We start from the raw sequence: 15,084 nt of genomic DNA, 5'->3' as shown, positions 1-15,084 counted from the left end.
GCAGATTTCATTTAAAACAAAAGATCTTCACCCAAGTGAAAAGTCCATTCTGATGCAGGTAGGAGGAGGTTAGCCAACTTATACTTTTCCAGAGCTTGCTAAGGACAATTTACTTGACAAAAATGGCTTCAGCAGGTCAGAATTACTCTATTTTATTCCTCACTTTTTCTGTTTATACCTCACTTCAGTTATTCTTAAGGGAGTCAGAGTAGTGTTGTCTCATGTATGTTATTTTAGTATAATGCAACCCATTCCCTGGCCGGGGAGATAGTCTGAGCTGCCACACTTCTTCATTCCCCATCAGGCTGTCTGTATTTGACTGTGGAGAGTGACTCTAAACTCCCTGAATTTTTGGAAGTGTCTTTATAGGCCAGCAAGGCCATAGATCAATGCTATTAATAAAGAAGCTGCAGTATTGCACACACAGCAGCGTATATAGCTCACAACTTGAGATCACCATAAAAAGATCTCCAATCATGACAAAAAGATCCACCTATAAGGTAAGTCAAAAATATCAAAATGTATGAGACTCCTAATATATTATTTGTCATATGTTAATATTACAGGCCAGTTGGCTTTTGTATTCAGGCCTCTTAATATTATTTTAGTTGTACTGTAATACTTAACCCTTCTATCTCCTCAAAAAAAAATAACCTTTCTGAGAAATTCAGTCTCTAGGGTTTCATGAGAAAGTTTCCACCTTTCATTTAAGAGGTCAGAAACCAAATGGCACAATGTTTGCAAGCCAGGAGGAAGAAGCATGTGCTAATCTTATCACTTCAGCTTTCTACCTTACTGCTGCAGCAGATTCAGGGGATAAAGTACCTAAAGTATGCCTAGAAGTGATCCTTTAAAAAAAAAAAAAGATAAAAAAAGAGAGGAAATCTTTTGGGTTTGCTCTCAGGAAATTTCACCGGTTAACATTTCACCTGTTTGGCAATACCCGTATTGAATGTGCATCATGGCTTCCCAGAAAGCATTTTCAAATCCCTGAGCAGAAGAATAGCTAGCAGAAGGATTTTTTAATATATACATTATATACATTATATGTGTGTGTGTGTGCATATGTATTCATATGAATATGTGTGTGTATATATATGTGTATATGTATGTGGTTTTTATTCTGGTGATGGTAAGTAAAGAAATATTTTAAGGGCTAGTTTTCATGTGTTCTGGGTTTTTTTGCTAGGTAGGGAAGAATTACTGTAACATTACTTTTTTGAATTTGTACAAAAATTTCATCATTTGAAGCAGAATTCTATATTAATGAAATCAATGTATGTCCTTTTCATAAGAAAAAGTTTATGGCTTTTTGTGGATACAGTTGGAGGGGGTTTTTTTTGTTGTTTGATGTTGTATAAACACATAAAGAGAGACTGAAAAGCAGACCAAAATTTACTTATATCTGTATGTCCATCTTTAGTTAAGAGTAGAAAGGGAATGATAATAATTGCCACCTATCTTCTCTCTTCATCCAGTACAATTAGGATTATAATATAGTATTATTGTAGAAGAGAATGAGTTGATCAAACATGATTTATGAAAAATGTAATTTATGAATATTTTTATTAAGCTGTTTTTCCCAGATATTGTTCATTATATAGCTTGGTGAAAATTACGGTAAATTGTTTGCAAAATATGAATATGAAAATATTTTTAAAAGAGGAAATTGTAACATTTTTCTGAATGTTTGCAAATGATGGAATTGAATTTTTTTCTGATGATTTTTCAAGAGTTTTCAGCAAGGCCAAATCACACAATCACTTTCTGACATCTCTAGGTTTAGGACCAAGGACTAAATGGAAAGATGCTTGCTTTAAATTAATATTACTAAGCAATATGGCTTGAATTAAAAAAATAAAATTTCTTTATGAAAACCACTATATATATGCACAGGTTACAGCATATGGAGTAAGAAAATTGAAAGATAGGAAACTATTAAGATAAGAGGAAACTAGCTCCTAAAGGATCCAACAGTTCTCTGTCTGCCCTTGCCAAAATTTGGTTATGACAAAATCAAATTAAATTGAAAAAAAGGTCTATACCCTGTGTAACTGGAAAAACAATCCATGACATCCATGACATCCAAAATTCTCATAATGATAACAACAAAGATGCTAAGATTTTATGCTACAGATATGCTAAAAAGACAATACAGGAGATATAATTTAATCATTTCAGAAACCTAAATGGATGGATCTCTCCTTCAGATAGAAGGCTTTGTACATACAATTATGGAATGAAACAACATAAACTTGCTGCTCCTGGGTGCATAAATACAGAACCTGGGTACAGGTCCTGTACCTGAGGTGATATAACCTCATTCCTGATTAACCCTTTCCCATCTCCAGAAAAGTACTTTGGTATTTTCTAGTGAAAGTAGGATATTAAAGCTCTGTAGCTGTGGTGCTGAGTCTGACTAGACTTAAGGCATCTTCTCCGCCCCATTGTCTTTCCAATGTAATACGCTCCCCAGTATCATATTTTTTCCTAAAGGCACAGAAACATGTAGTTACAGTACTGCAGATCCCTATCTCCCAATTCTTTCTCTCTCTCTGTTTCTTGACAGTTTTTCACACTGGATCTCTGATTTTCATATCTAGTGTTGAAGTCTTACAAAATAAAAAAACCCCTATAATCCAGTGTAACTAATAACATTGTCTGTAATAGTCTGGTTTCATTGTACATTTACTGACCCTGCTGATCTCTTACAGCATCAGTTTTCCTGTAGGATATTTTCCTATTTTATAGTTTGTTTCACTGTTATTCCTATTCTTTTCCTGTATGAAGAGCTCACGTAAAAATTATGTATAAGGAGGAGAGAGGGGTGACTTGCTGAAAGATTTTCAGTTATTCACGTCTGAGATTTATATTCAGCAGAACAGTGCCTTTACCATAAAGTACATCTGCATTGCCCTTGAGTAAATCACCTGCTGTGTATTGGAATACTTGGAATGCTTACTATGTTGTTATTAATTTAATTAAAGAAAGAGCCAAGCAAATTTTAGGATGAAGCCTTGTGGGTATTTCTGAATTTTCCATGCACAATAGACTCTCTGTGTGATATTTGATCATTATTCCTACCCCTTGCCCTTAACGTAGTCTCTCCCCTTTGTGACCAGGCAATCTTCTTGTGCCAGATGTGAAGTTTTCAGAACAGAAATTGTTCACATGCCCTTATGGATATTACACTGAATTATACATCACCCTCTAATTTAAACTTAGCTTGCTGATATTTTTCCCTCTTGTAATCTCTATAAACATTTGGTCTGTACCTGGCTGAGCTGTTGTTGCTAAAATTGCTGTTGCTGCTGAGCTAGCATTGGTGTTTGCTCTCACAAATAAATACGTTCTCCATTGAAGCTTTTCATTGAGACTATGTCTTGTTTCAGATTTTTGTGGCTTTCATATCTTCTTTGAAATATTTTGACTTTTTAAAAAATTTGGTGGATGTTCATCTACTCTACCCATTTTCCCACCCTTTCAAAGCATCTCTTCCTTTTCTGTTGCCTTCCCGACATACAAACTGGCTGTTGGTTTGTGGCTTTTGTGGTAGACAAAAGCTACTTAAAACTGTGGATCAAATGTTTTCTTCTGTTCAATTATAAACAGAACTTGAGTTTAAACCCTTTTAGAAATATTTACTATCCCCAGGAAATAAAACTCAGCAATAATTCTTTGATGTGGGAGATTTAATTTCAAAGATTATCCTGGTTCAAGTGCTTTCATATACACTACAACTACAGGTGTCGATTTTTTACTTTATCATTAAACTCAGATATTTTGACATCTTCCATTTAGTTACAGAAATGCATAACACAGGCACTTTTGGCTTTCATACTGGCACTGATTTTTATCTCTTTGGTTGGAACATCATACTAAATGTCATCTTTTTCTACAATAACATTATGTCAGTAGCAAAATCCATCCATGTATACTTGGATTTCTTGAGTTGATCCACATGCAAAATGAGTAATTTCTACTTCCTTGAAAGATATGTGCTCCAATGGTTCATTCCTGAAGTCAAGCTTTAGTAGACTTGGGTTACTTTGACATTTTTGAAAAAAGACAGTGCTATGTTTTAGAATTTTTATTTGGATACTGCAATAAGTTAGGTACCTTGTCTATTAATTTGTCTTTAGATTTTATCTCATTTTTCACTATAAGAAAAAAGTCATATATTGATACTTCATCTCCTCCGCTTTTCATTTCATTTTCCATTTGAACTAAAACTATTAAGAAGTTCTGACAGAGAATAAGAGTAGGTCAATGACTTAAAATTAAGGTAAAATAGATGGTAGCGCCTAATAATAGTGCTGGGAGAAAGCTGGGAAAATCACCTTAGAAGTTTCCTAGCAGTAAATTCTTATCATTTCCTCTAGCAGACTTGTTAATGAACTACACCACAGCTGGAGCACTAAGCATAAGACTAACCTATGGCATTTGCTATTTTTGGCTGCTTAAATCTAAATAAGATCTATCTCAATAATATGTGGCAAATTTTCCCTTCTGAAAATAGGTTCTGTGAAAGAATCCTGCAAAGGCAAAACGTGAATGTGTTTGTATTTGGCTTTAGCTTTCAAGCAAAGCTATCAGATTAGCCACAGAAGCCTCCCTGCCTCAGGATTTTGTTTGTGCATAACAGAACAGACAAACTTATACTAAAGGCAGAAGGTTTGGGTAAGATGTAAACTGCACTGGGATGGCAACATTGGTGAATATCAGGCTGAAATTCTTCAGAACAATTGTGCTGAAAAAAATGATCATACTCCCCACTGGCCTCAACATTGCCTCATCCACATCAGAGGATCCAAACCAAACAGGTTTGAACCTTCCACTGGGTCTTCTGACAATAATTTCATGCAAAGAAATATAAACTTATGTAAGAACCCTCTTCATTTTTTTTGCCATGATATCTGTCTATGGGATGTGCCATTGCCTTTTAACTTTGCAGTGCCAAATAGGAAAATCTTTTTGTATTTTTGTTACAAGAACAGAGATAATGAATATTTATAACAGATTGGCTCTACAGGGCATAAATTGCCATTTGGTTAAACTGTACCTAAATGCATTCAAATTCTTTTTTTTAATTACTTCTTGTTTAAAATAATCAATTTAAAATAATTAAATGTATTACTTTCATTCCCTTAGTCTTGATACTTATGCCAAATACTTGTTTTATTATATAAAGCATATCTAAATACTTATGCTTTTAATGTTACTAGAGTAGATGCTTGGAGATCGCGCATGATTTAAAACATAACTCTATTAAAATTTAGTAAGAGCAAAATTCTAACTATCACAGGAACAAAACTCTTTCACAAGACTCTTCATGGCAAAATTTTACCTACTGCATGCTTTCCCTGAGCCCTGGCTATGGCCACGAAATTTTTTCCTCTGATATGTAATAAATCAACTTTCATCTTTTTTGTTAAAGAAGAGAGGGAAGGTTACTCTATTATAAATGCTTAGTGTTAATAAATGTAAAGCAGAACTCGGAGTATGTGTAAAAGAATTGTGATATTTTTAGAGAAATATTAAAGTGGTATCTAGTTATAACAAAGGGATTTTGAAGGCACACACACTATTTTTTGTATATACCGATCTTGTGTATGGCATATGGGCTTACTTTATATATGGATTCCCCAGCAGGGGAAATGGAAAAATTTAATAAATACTGGCAAATATAACAACATATCCAGGTGATGTGGAGTACGAGGTGATTGCTGTTGCATTTTGACACTACAGAGAATAAGTTACATCAAAAGAAAAGAATTTACACAAAATCAGAATTTTTTTAATGTTATTTGCTGATGTCTGCTAAAGGAAAACAGAAACCTTGACTGGAAGACAATGAAAATGAATGAGTATCCGTGTGTAGCAAAAAGTAAACACATCAGCAAGAGAATTGAAGACTTTTATAGGCCAATTAGAACTCAAATAAGAACATCCATTACAATGATGTTAAATGAAATGTTTGAGCTTTGATATTTAACAATATGAATCTGGTACACATCTTTTCAGAAAGCCTGAAGAAATTATTTTTAATTAGAAAATAGAATAAAAATTATTTTCCTGCCATTTTGTTTAGTGGAAATAACGTTAACGGTTAAAAAAAAATGCCTTTTTAAGGATGATTCATGAAGTAATGCATAGTAGTTGTTCAAGTCCTTTCTGGTCTGCACAAAGAAATGCTCATGGAATTAAGAGATTGGTCCTTTTGAACCTGATAAATAACTGTTCACATTTTGAAGCGTCAGCTCGCAGTTCTTTCCCATGCAAAACATAATTTTGAAAATGCAGGGTAGCCTAAACGGACAGCATAGGCTGAAAGCAAATTATTACCTCACCATGAAAGTAACAAGATTTTCCTTCTCTTGCACTGATAACCTTATCATTCAGGAATGACATTAAAGAGCTATGAATCCCTTATCTATATTTTTTTGTTCAAAATTTTATTTCAACTCTAGTAACTTCTATGAAGGCATAGTGACTTCACAGAAATGAAAAAAATGAATAAGCCAAAAATCTGTTTGCTTGGGGTTTTTATTCTCTTTATTTTCTTTCCTTTTCATTTCTGGAGTTTAGTCTCATAAGAAGACATAGTAAATTGTTGTGTGATGCCTCACTCTTCCAGGAAAAAAAACCAAGGGATATCTGAGACTAATACCCTTAGTATCACTGCTTCCAACCGTCTTAGAGCCTCTCAAAGAGATTTAGCTTCTGGGATCATATAAAATTAAATTAGAACTTGACATTACATAACAAGTTTCTACAGTGAATAAAGAGGTGATATAAAAGATATTATCCTACTTGCTTTAAACACGACAAAAAAATTAGTCTTTCTTAAAAATCTACTCTTCAAATCTATTATTTTTTGGTACTTGGCTTGATAATTTTTACATGACTGAGGTATACAATGATCTTTTAATTTTTTTCCCTTGGCTTCTCACTGCTTAGTTTGACATAAGGGGAAAAATTCAGGACAAAAAGTGGCTAACTGTTAAATTGGGGCATTAGGTATAGAACTCTGTGTTCAAGATAATGTCAGAAGTTCCTTCCAGTTTGAAGACAAATACAAATGTGGCAATTCAATATATTGAGATTTTCACTACTATAGTTGCATTGCTGAGATGGAAAAGACATCTTACTTGACCTAGAAATGAGTGGTATAGTGAGTGACAGTGGGTATCTCATAGCAGTCTTTATGGTGGCCTAGCCTTCGGCTGCATTCTGGTGGTCCCTGAGATGCTGGAAATAAGAGATAAGATAAGATAGATAAGATAGCATATTTTTTTGAACTCAGGAGTCTGTAAATGAATCACTAAATTTCTTTCTCAAGACAAACAGAAGGAGGACTGGAGAAGTAAAAGATCACGTGGAAAGAGTGCAACAGAAGGAATGGGGGGGGGAAAGACCAAAAACAAAGAAGAGCTAAAAGAAAGCAAAATGGTTGTTTTATGGAAAGGAGTAAAAGACAATTAGATTATATAGGAAATATGTGATCAATGTTGGAAGTGTCGCAGGAAGAGATGATGCATTGACTAGGGAGTCAATTGCAGATGTTGGTAGGTTTCAAACATGGTGAAGAAGAACAAGCAAGGAATGCAATTCAGATTCTATATTGCAAGATCTATAGGCATCTACTGAACATAGCTAATGTAAAGTATTTCAAGATACTTTATTAATAAAAACTGATAATCTGAGGAGGCTATAGAGGACAGGATAAAGGTATCAAGATGTAGCACAGAAGCTGAGGAAAAACCTTGGTTAGAACGTGGGAGAATTCACTGATCATCCTTCATGCTGAGGTAAATTAAATTACAGGGGAAAAATGCATATGCCCAGTCATCGTAGATATTAAAAAAGTGACAACTTGTGTGATGGTCAGTCACATTTTTCCAAGTCAAAGTTGATTAGAAGGTGACAAACCCTTTGTTAGTATTGTAAAGAATACATGACTACAGTTTCCTAATGAAACAAAGGAAGCTTTTAAATGAATTTATTCAAATTGATGCATCAGTCATTTAGGATTGAAGCTGGCATGAAAAAACACATCTTGCTGTAGAATACAGAGAATGAGATAAGATGAATTACTGATTTCTACTTTTCACTTTAATGATCAAGATGAGGAAAATAAAGAAAAGGAGGGTACACTGATGAATTCAAGAAAGAAAATGGATGTGATGTGCAAGAGCTGTTACAGTAATGCATGTATCAAAGACATGATGAAAAGATGTTGCAAATACGATTGGAAAAAAACAAACAAACAAAAAAAAAAAACCCCAACACATATAAATTTATTAAAAGGTGAAATTTATGGTGTCCTATTGCATGGTAATTATAGAAAAGATTCTAGAAAAGTAACATAGAATCACAAAATGATAGAACAGCTGAGGTTGGAAGAAGCCTCAGAAGATCATCTGGTCCAACCTTTTGTGGAAAAGGAAGGCCAGATGAGATTTTCTAGCACCCTGTCCGATGACACCTTGAAAACCTCCAGTGATGGGAACTCTTCCACATCCCTGGGGAGGTAGTTTCAGTGACTAATTGTTTACATTGTAAAAATTTCTTTCTTAGATCAAGATGAAACCCTTCCCAGTGTAATTTGTACCTGTTGCCCCATGTCATCTCCATGTTGCTCCCGGTGAAGAGAAAGCCTTATGTCCTCAAAGGACATAACAAACATAACTACCACTCCTGGTTCCAGTAATGTTCAACTGATAGAAATTCCAAGAGCAGGCAGGGTCAGGTCATGTGCTTGCCTTGTACTTTATGGATCCAGACATCTGAGACTGCTACGGGAATCCTGAGTTGAGGAAACCTGGTCTGAGTACGTGAATGTAGGTTGTGTAGGGAGCCAAGCAGGGCACCTGTTGGGACACTGCAACCACCTGCTGTGAAAGGGCCTTGATCCCAGCAGTCAGTCTCTAATAATGGGAATGTGGCTGCCAGAGTGGCTCCTGGATGGTCAGACAGGAAAGTTTCCACAAGTAGGCCATCTGTGGGGAAGAATCTTTAAAATTCAAGAGGGCAAATTCAAAATTAAAATAAAAGTAGATATAGATGTTGCAAAAAATAACTTTGCTTGGAAATTATGGGGGAAAAGGGTTTCTTAATTTCAGTGCAGTGACCTCCTGTAGGGCCCAGAAAGCTCACTCCACAAGCCACTTAAAAGGGCTTATGGTTTTTCATGTACTCCTGAGTTAGATGCAGAGGAGAAATGCTGACGAGTTATTCTCAAGAGGTCAAAACACAAAAAAAACTTTACTGCAGCTTTAGAAAATCAAAGAACTTTGGCAGAAGGTTTAGAACAGCACTCAATCAACATAAAACACTTCTCAAAGCATTGACTTAGCCCATCAGCAAACTCTAAGCCTGTACATTTTGAGTTACTAAACAAAATCTGAAAGGGAGAATTAGAAGAAGAAAGAGAAAAAGACCAAAAAGATGTAGAAATTAACAAACATAACTATTACTCCTGGTTCAGTGATGTTCAGGTGATAAAACCTCCAACAGGAGGTAGGGTCAAGTCGTGTTTGCCTTGTATCTCAGGTTAAATACCCTTTGGTCTGCCTGAGCCTTTCCCCCAGGTGGGTCTTCTGGTCATCTGGTCACTCTGGGGCTAGATTAGGGTGGGGAGTGCAGACCAGAGCATCACCATGCCAGAGCAAGACCTGCCTTTTCCCCCAACACATGTACCTGAAATGTTTCAAGCCAGCAATCTCCTCCAGCCTCTGAGACCTTCTCAAGCAGGTTAAAGAGTGGACTGGAGACAAGCAACTCAACAGGGTTTGAGGTAAAACAAGGTTGTATCTTACAATAATAGCAAGATAATGCAGGAAGTTTTTTTTTATTGTTATGCTGTGTTTCTGTGCCAGGACCATTTTATATTCTTTTTCTTATAAACTTATTCTTTACAAGTAAATAATTTTCTTCATTGATACCATGCCCAAAATATTTACCTTTTGTTTAAGACATAGACCAAATCCTAGCCTTATGTCTTTATTTCTGTGATACACCTGTTGTCTCTTTCTAGCTTATACAAATTAAAATTCTCTATTCAATAAAGTCACTTGTTAAAAAAAAAAAGAGGTGGCAAAGAAAAATGCAACAAACTCTAGAGCTACTGGAGCTACTTAAACACTCCTCTGTCTTCTACTATAAAACCTGAGGATAAGAGAAAGCCAGAGGCTTGTGGAAACTCATTAGACTTCTTTGGATTCTTAGGATTATGTAGAAAAACTTTGGAGGCTATATACAAAACTACTATGTTTTCTGTGTTGTTGCCAGATGAGTTTTTCTGTGCTATCTATATTTATTGCAGTCTTTCACTGCATGCAGAAACATCTAATGCACATTTACTAGCATATCAGTGGAAAAAGTTCCCTGTTATATTACTTACTTATTTAAATGTCTAGTGACAACACAAGACGATATAAAGATTAACAATCTACTGATTAATACCAGAGAGCACATTTGCAATCAAATGGTCTATATCAATGAGGCATATGGAGAACATTTTGTACATGAGTTCAGCAGTTCATGGAGTGGTGTCATTACTCACATAAAACCAACCGTTATCCACCTCAGGAGTCCTGTCCTAGTGTTTCAGAACACTTATATAAAACTCTATTTCTCATGTTTTGAAAGAGATGCTTGTAAAAATTGTTTAGAATTTCCACACTGGCAGTCACATTTGACCACCCTGTGAATCAGAGTGCTATACAATGCAGTATTAGCTCCATGATTATAGGCAGAGAACTACAGAAAAAGGTCAGTGGACATTTTGCTCATTATTCAGATGAAGAAATGAACAACTGCTGTGTTGGTTTGGAAATGAAAATCACTGTTAACACAGAACAATGCAGCAGAGGTTCTGCTACTTCTGCATTTCTGATTTCATCTTAGGGGACAAGTATTTCTTACTGTCTTTAGGCACAATTTGTGAAACATATTGCTTTAAAAAGCAATCTAATTGACTTTTTTTAATAAACACAGATGGTTCTATTCTTTTTTATTTTAATATGCAAGGTTTTGAAAGTTAATGTTTGTTTTTTAATTATTAATTGGATAATATGTTTAGCTTTAATCTCACACTGCTCTCTTGTAATACTTCATAGAAGACTGAGCCAGACTTTAGGAAAATAATTATTTAAAAAGAGGAAATAACTTCAAGCATAAAGCATGCAGATGCTGTGAAATCTGTTCTATCTGCATTCATGATCTCAGTTACTGCAACTGGTTCTTCTCTATATGTGTGAGAAACAAAGTTATTATGAAGCCTGTTAATAAAAAAATTGCCTGTGTATACATGAACAAGTAGGTACTAAATCAATGAACAAGTCTATAGCAGTGAGGAATATAAGTCATTGTTGATGAGGTTTACAAAACTCACTGCTTCTGTGCCAGCTTTATGCCTGCAGGTCTTCTCCAGGATCTCTGATTAAACCCTCTCCCTGAAATCTTTGCCATGTGCTCCCCCTATTCCAGGGGTTTACTTGCGTGGATATGAAGGATCCATGGTCTAGCCCACAGGCCTTAGATGTGTTACCTTGGCTCATGCTGTGGAGAAAGAGCCACAAGACAGCCTATAGAGATAAAATAAGTTACAGAAATAGAATTGCTGATACAGCATCATTAATAAAGCAAGAGGGAAAACAACAGCAAGGAATCATTTAAAGCCCAAAAGAGAAACAGGGAAGCTAATTAGTTTTGCTGGGGGTCGTTGGGTTGAGTGGTCAGAGCTGTCAGCTGATGGGAGACAGCAGCTCAGCAACATCCAGGACCAGTCACAGGTAGATACTGAGGCTAACACTGCTGCCCTGTGGGGACCACCTGTCTGGCACCTGTGTGCTGTGGTGTACGGTCTTGGTGTGCTGTATCAGGGAATATGAGCATGACAGTGCTTGGCCAAATAGCTCCCTAAAACATCTTTAAAGTTGTGTATACACCACTTGCAGAGTCTCTGTGCTCCTGGCTAAAGATATCTGGACAGACTCCCAAATGAGGGGTTGTAACGTCAGGAAGAATTCCTTGTGCTTCATCATGGAGGCTACATGGCAACACCCGGTAAGATTCAGCTCCACAGAGCACATGGCTTACTATCTGCCAAGAAGGATCTTAGTCAAAGAAAATTGATAGACCTTTTCTCACTACGCTTTATTAAAGTGCAGACTTAAAAGGACAACAGGCACTTTTATATTCATGACCCAGCTGGTGCCACTCAGCAGCTTTTCTGTTAACCACTCACACTCTAAAGACTTTTTTGCCTGAGCTCAGCTGTAAGAACACCACAAACCTATGGTTTCAAATCTCATGATCAATGGCTTTCAGCACTGAGCATGTAAAACTGTTTCTCATTTAGAAGTAGAGGATGACTGCAGAAAAATGTAATTTCAGTTAAAACACTGACAATAAATGTTTTTGTCTACAGAAGTTTTAAATTAAGCAAAATGAAAGACACATGTACTGATTTTTGAGCAATGATGGTTTAACACTGGATATATTTCTGAAAGGTATAGAAATGGGGAGAGGTAAAGAAATTATTGTAGCAGGATAAACTGGTAACTGGACGTGGTATTAGAGTGAAGGTTTGGGAGCCTGGACTAATTGTGGCTGAAATTTTGCCTTGTTTATCACCAGATGCTGTAGCCTTCTCTAAAGCAGCGTAGATGTGACGTGTTTAATGTATATGCACCTTTGTGAGTTGATGTTAGCCTTACCTTTGGCATTTGGTTTTAGCATTCTATTTCTTTCCCTTGTTCCATTAATGATGAAGTTTCTCCTCCTTTGTAATTATCATTGGTAATTGATTGCACACCTCAAAGAAGAATACCTGTGTTTTGGTTTGGGTATTTTTTGAACACTAAGTGGGGCTGAAGGTTTTATTTTTTGCCCATTTGATTAATGCAATTACAACATTTATAAATCTGCTTCATTAACATAACAGATGATCTACTTCATTGCCACATTTGAATATGTCAATTTCCAATTCAATGTCAAGATCCTTCCACTATATTTATATAAATATGTATTTGTGAACAGATATAATTAATCTCAAGTCTCATAGTAGGTAAAACCTGCTTCCACTGGTATGTCCTCTCTTCGGTGGCATGATGCATTCCTTGTTGCCTCATTTACCCATGTAATATACATTCTCATAAAGAAAAAGAATAAAAATACAATACTCAGTTATGTGCTTAAAAAGATGTTTGTTTATTCCTTAAATTTCATACAGACCAAATAAACAGAATACTGCAGCTCTTCATCTGCAACGTAACAGCATTATAAATTTTTTTAAATGATTAATAAATAGTGATTTTCTGATAGAACTTGTCACTTAGAAATAAGTATTGATTTGTCCAGATAAAACTACTAAGACAAAGTGATGACATGATGAAAAAATCCTTGTGATTATAGCTGTTTTCTACAGACAGCACAAAAAAATTCCAGATTATGGCACACAACCTGGTTAATGATTAGGATTTGGTCATGACACAAAAAATCTGGTTCTTTCAGGGTAGAAGTCTAAATGCAGGTGCAACAGAAGAAGTCCATTTTCTGTTCCCATCATAGGAAAGAGAATACTTTTTTTTCTTAATATATGGTTGCTTTCAAGGGCCAGAGCCACATATCTTTGGAATCACAAGTCAAACTTTTCTTTTTTATTCCATTGTCCACTAGGATATGATATCAGAGAAACATAGAATATGCAGAGTTTGAAGGGACTCACAAGGATCATTGAGTCCAACTCCTTACCCTGCACAGGACCAACCCCAAGAGTCACAACATGTTCCTGCAAATGTTGTCCAAACATTTCTTGAACTCTGTCAGGACTGATGCTGTGCCCGCTTCCCCAGGGAACCCATTCTGGGGTCCAACCACCCTCTGGGTGAAGAAACTTTTTCTCCTAACCTAAACCTCCTCTGATACAAGCTCAGGCCATTCCTTTTGTTCCTGACACTGGTCATCACAGAGAAGAGATCAGTGTTGGCTGCCCGTCTTCCCCTCATGAAGAAGTTGTAGACTGCAAAGAGGCTTCCTCTCAGTCTCCTCTTCTCCAGGCTGAACAAACCAAGTGACCTCAGCTGCTCCTCATATGGCTTCCCCTCAAGGCCCTTCACCACCTTTGTGGCCCTCTTTTGGACACTCTCCAATAACTTAATGTCTTTTTAATATTCTGGTGCCCAAAAGTGCACGCACAACTTGAGGTGAGGCTGCCCCAGAGCAGAGCGGGACAATCCCCCCCTTTCCCAGCTGGCAATGCTGTGCCTGATGCACCCCACGACACAGCTGGCCCTGCTGGTTGCCAGAGCACTTCTGACCCATGTTCAACTTGCCATTGACCAGGACACCCAGGTCCCTTTCCATGGCACTGCTTTCCAGCATCTCATTCTTCAGTCTGTCCATACATCCAGGGTTGCCCCATCCCAGGTGCAGAATCCAGCAGTTTTCCTCATTGAACTTCATTTGGTCGGTGACTGCCCAGTCCTCCAATTTATCAAGGTCTCTCTGCAGGCCCTCTCTGCCCTCACAGGAGTCAAGCTCCTCCCAGTTTTGTATTGTCTGCAAACTTGCTCTGTATCCCTTCCAGTTCTGCATCAAGTCATTTATGAAGTTGTTGAAGAGCACAGGCCTAAGATGGAACCCTGCAGAACTCATTAGTGACATATATAGTCATACTTATTTTTATATATATAAATATATTTATAGTCTGGTCTATTGCTTTGTTGAGTTAAAGATTTTTCTTCAGAATTATGGATATAAGAAAAATACATGAAAATATAAAAATACAGAAGTAGTGTCCTTCTTTTGATTATGTTTTTGATTTTAAAGTTTTGTGTTTGTTTTTTTTTTTTTATAAGGACTCTGGCAATATTGGGTCCTAGTTCTTCAATTTTTCTTTTATTCTCTTTCCTAATGGTATAATTTTTAGGTCAGAATATCAAAATTCATGATTTTGTCTAAAAATACTTTGAAGACTGTGGGTGTCTGAGCTTTTACTGTATGTTTTCCAACGAAATGAAATTCCTATTTATATTTGGAAAGCAGTTTGTGGATTTGGCTTTTTAAAGCAGAATT

At 36.3% G+C, this 15,084-nt stretch overlaps 1 protein-coding gene across 1 annotated transcript in view; it reads left to right on the top strand.

The window, feature by feature from the left end:
* The first annotated feature begins 358 nt into the window (after window positions 1-358).
* Window positions 359-15,084, top strand: part of TUSC3 (tumor suppressor candidate 3) — a 198,372-nt gene continuing 183,646 nt past the window's right edge. The window contains exon 1 of the mRNA XM_042053380.1: window positions 359-500. Coding sequence (XP_041909314.1) covers window positions 390-500 — 111 coding nt within the window. The 5' untranslated portion in view covers window positions 359-389. The remainder of the gene's footprint in view (window positions 501-15,084) is intronic.

This window comes from Corvus kubaryi, unplaced genomic scaffold (genome assembly GCF_017639235.1).
Source record: "Corvus kubaryi isolate FWS band 111438036 unplaced genomic scaffold, C.kubaryi_AGA036_p1.0 split1-131, whole genome shotgun sequence".
NCBI classification, from domain to species: domain Eukaryota; kingdom Metazoa; phylum Chordata; class Aves; order Passeriformes; family Corvidae; genus Corvus; species Corvus kubaryi.
This window is presented reverse-complemented; position numbering and strand designations above follow the sequence as displayed.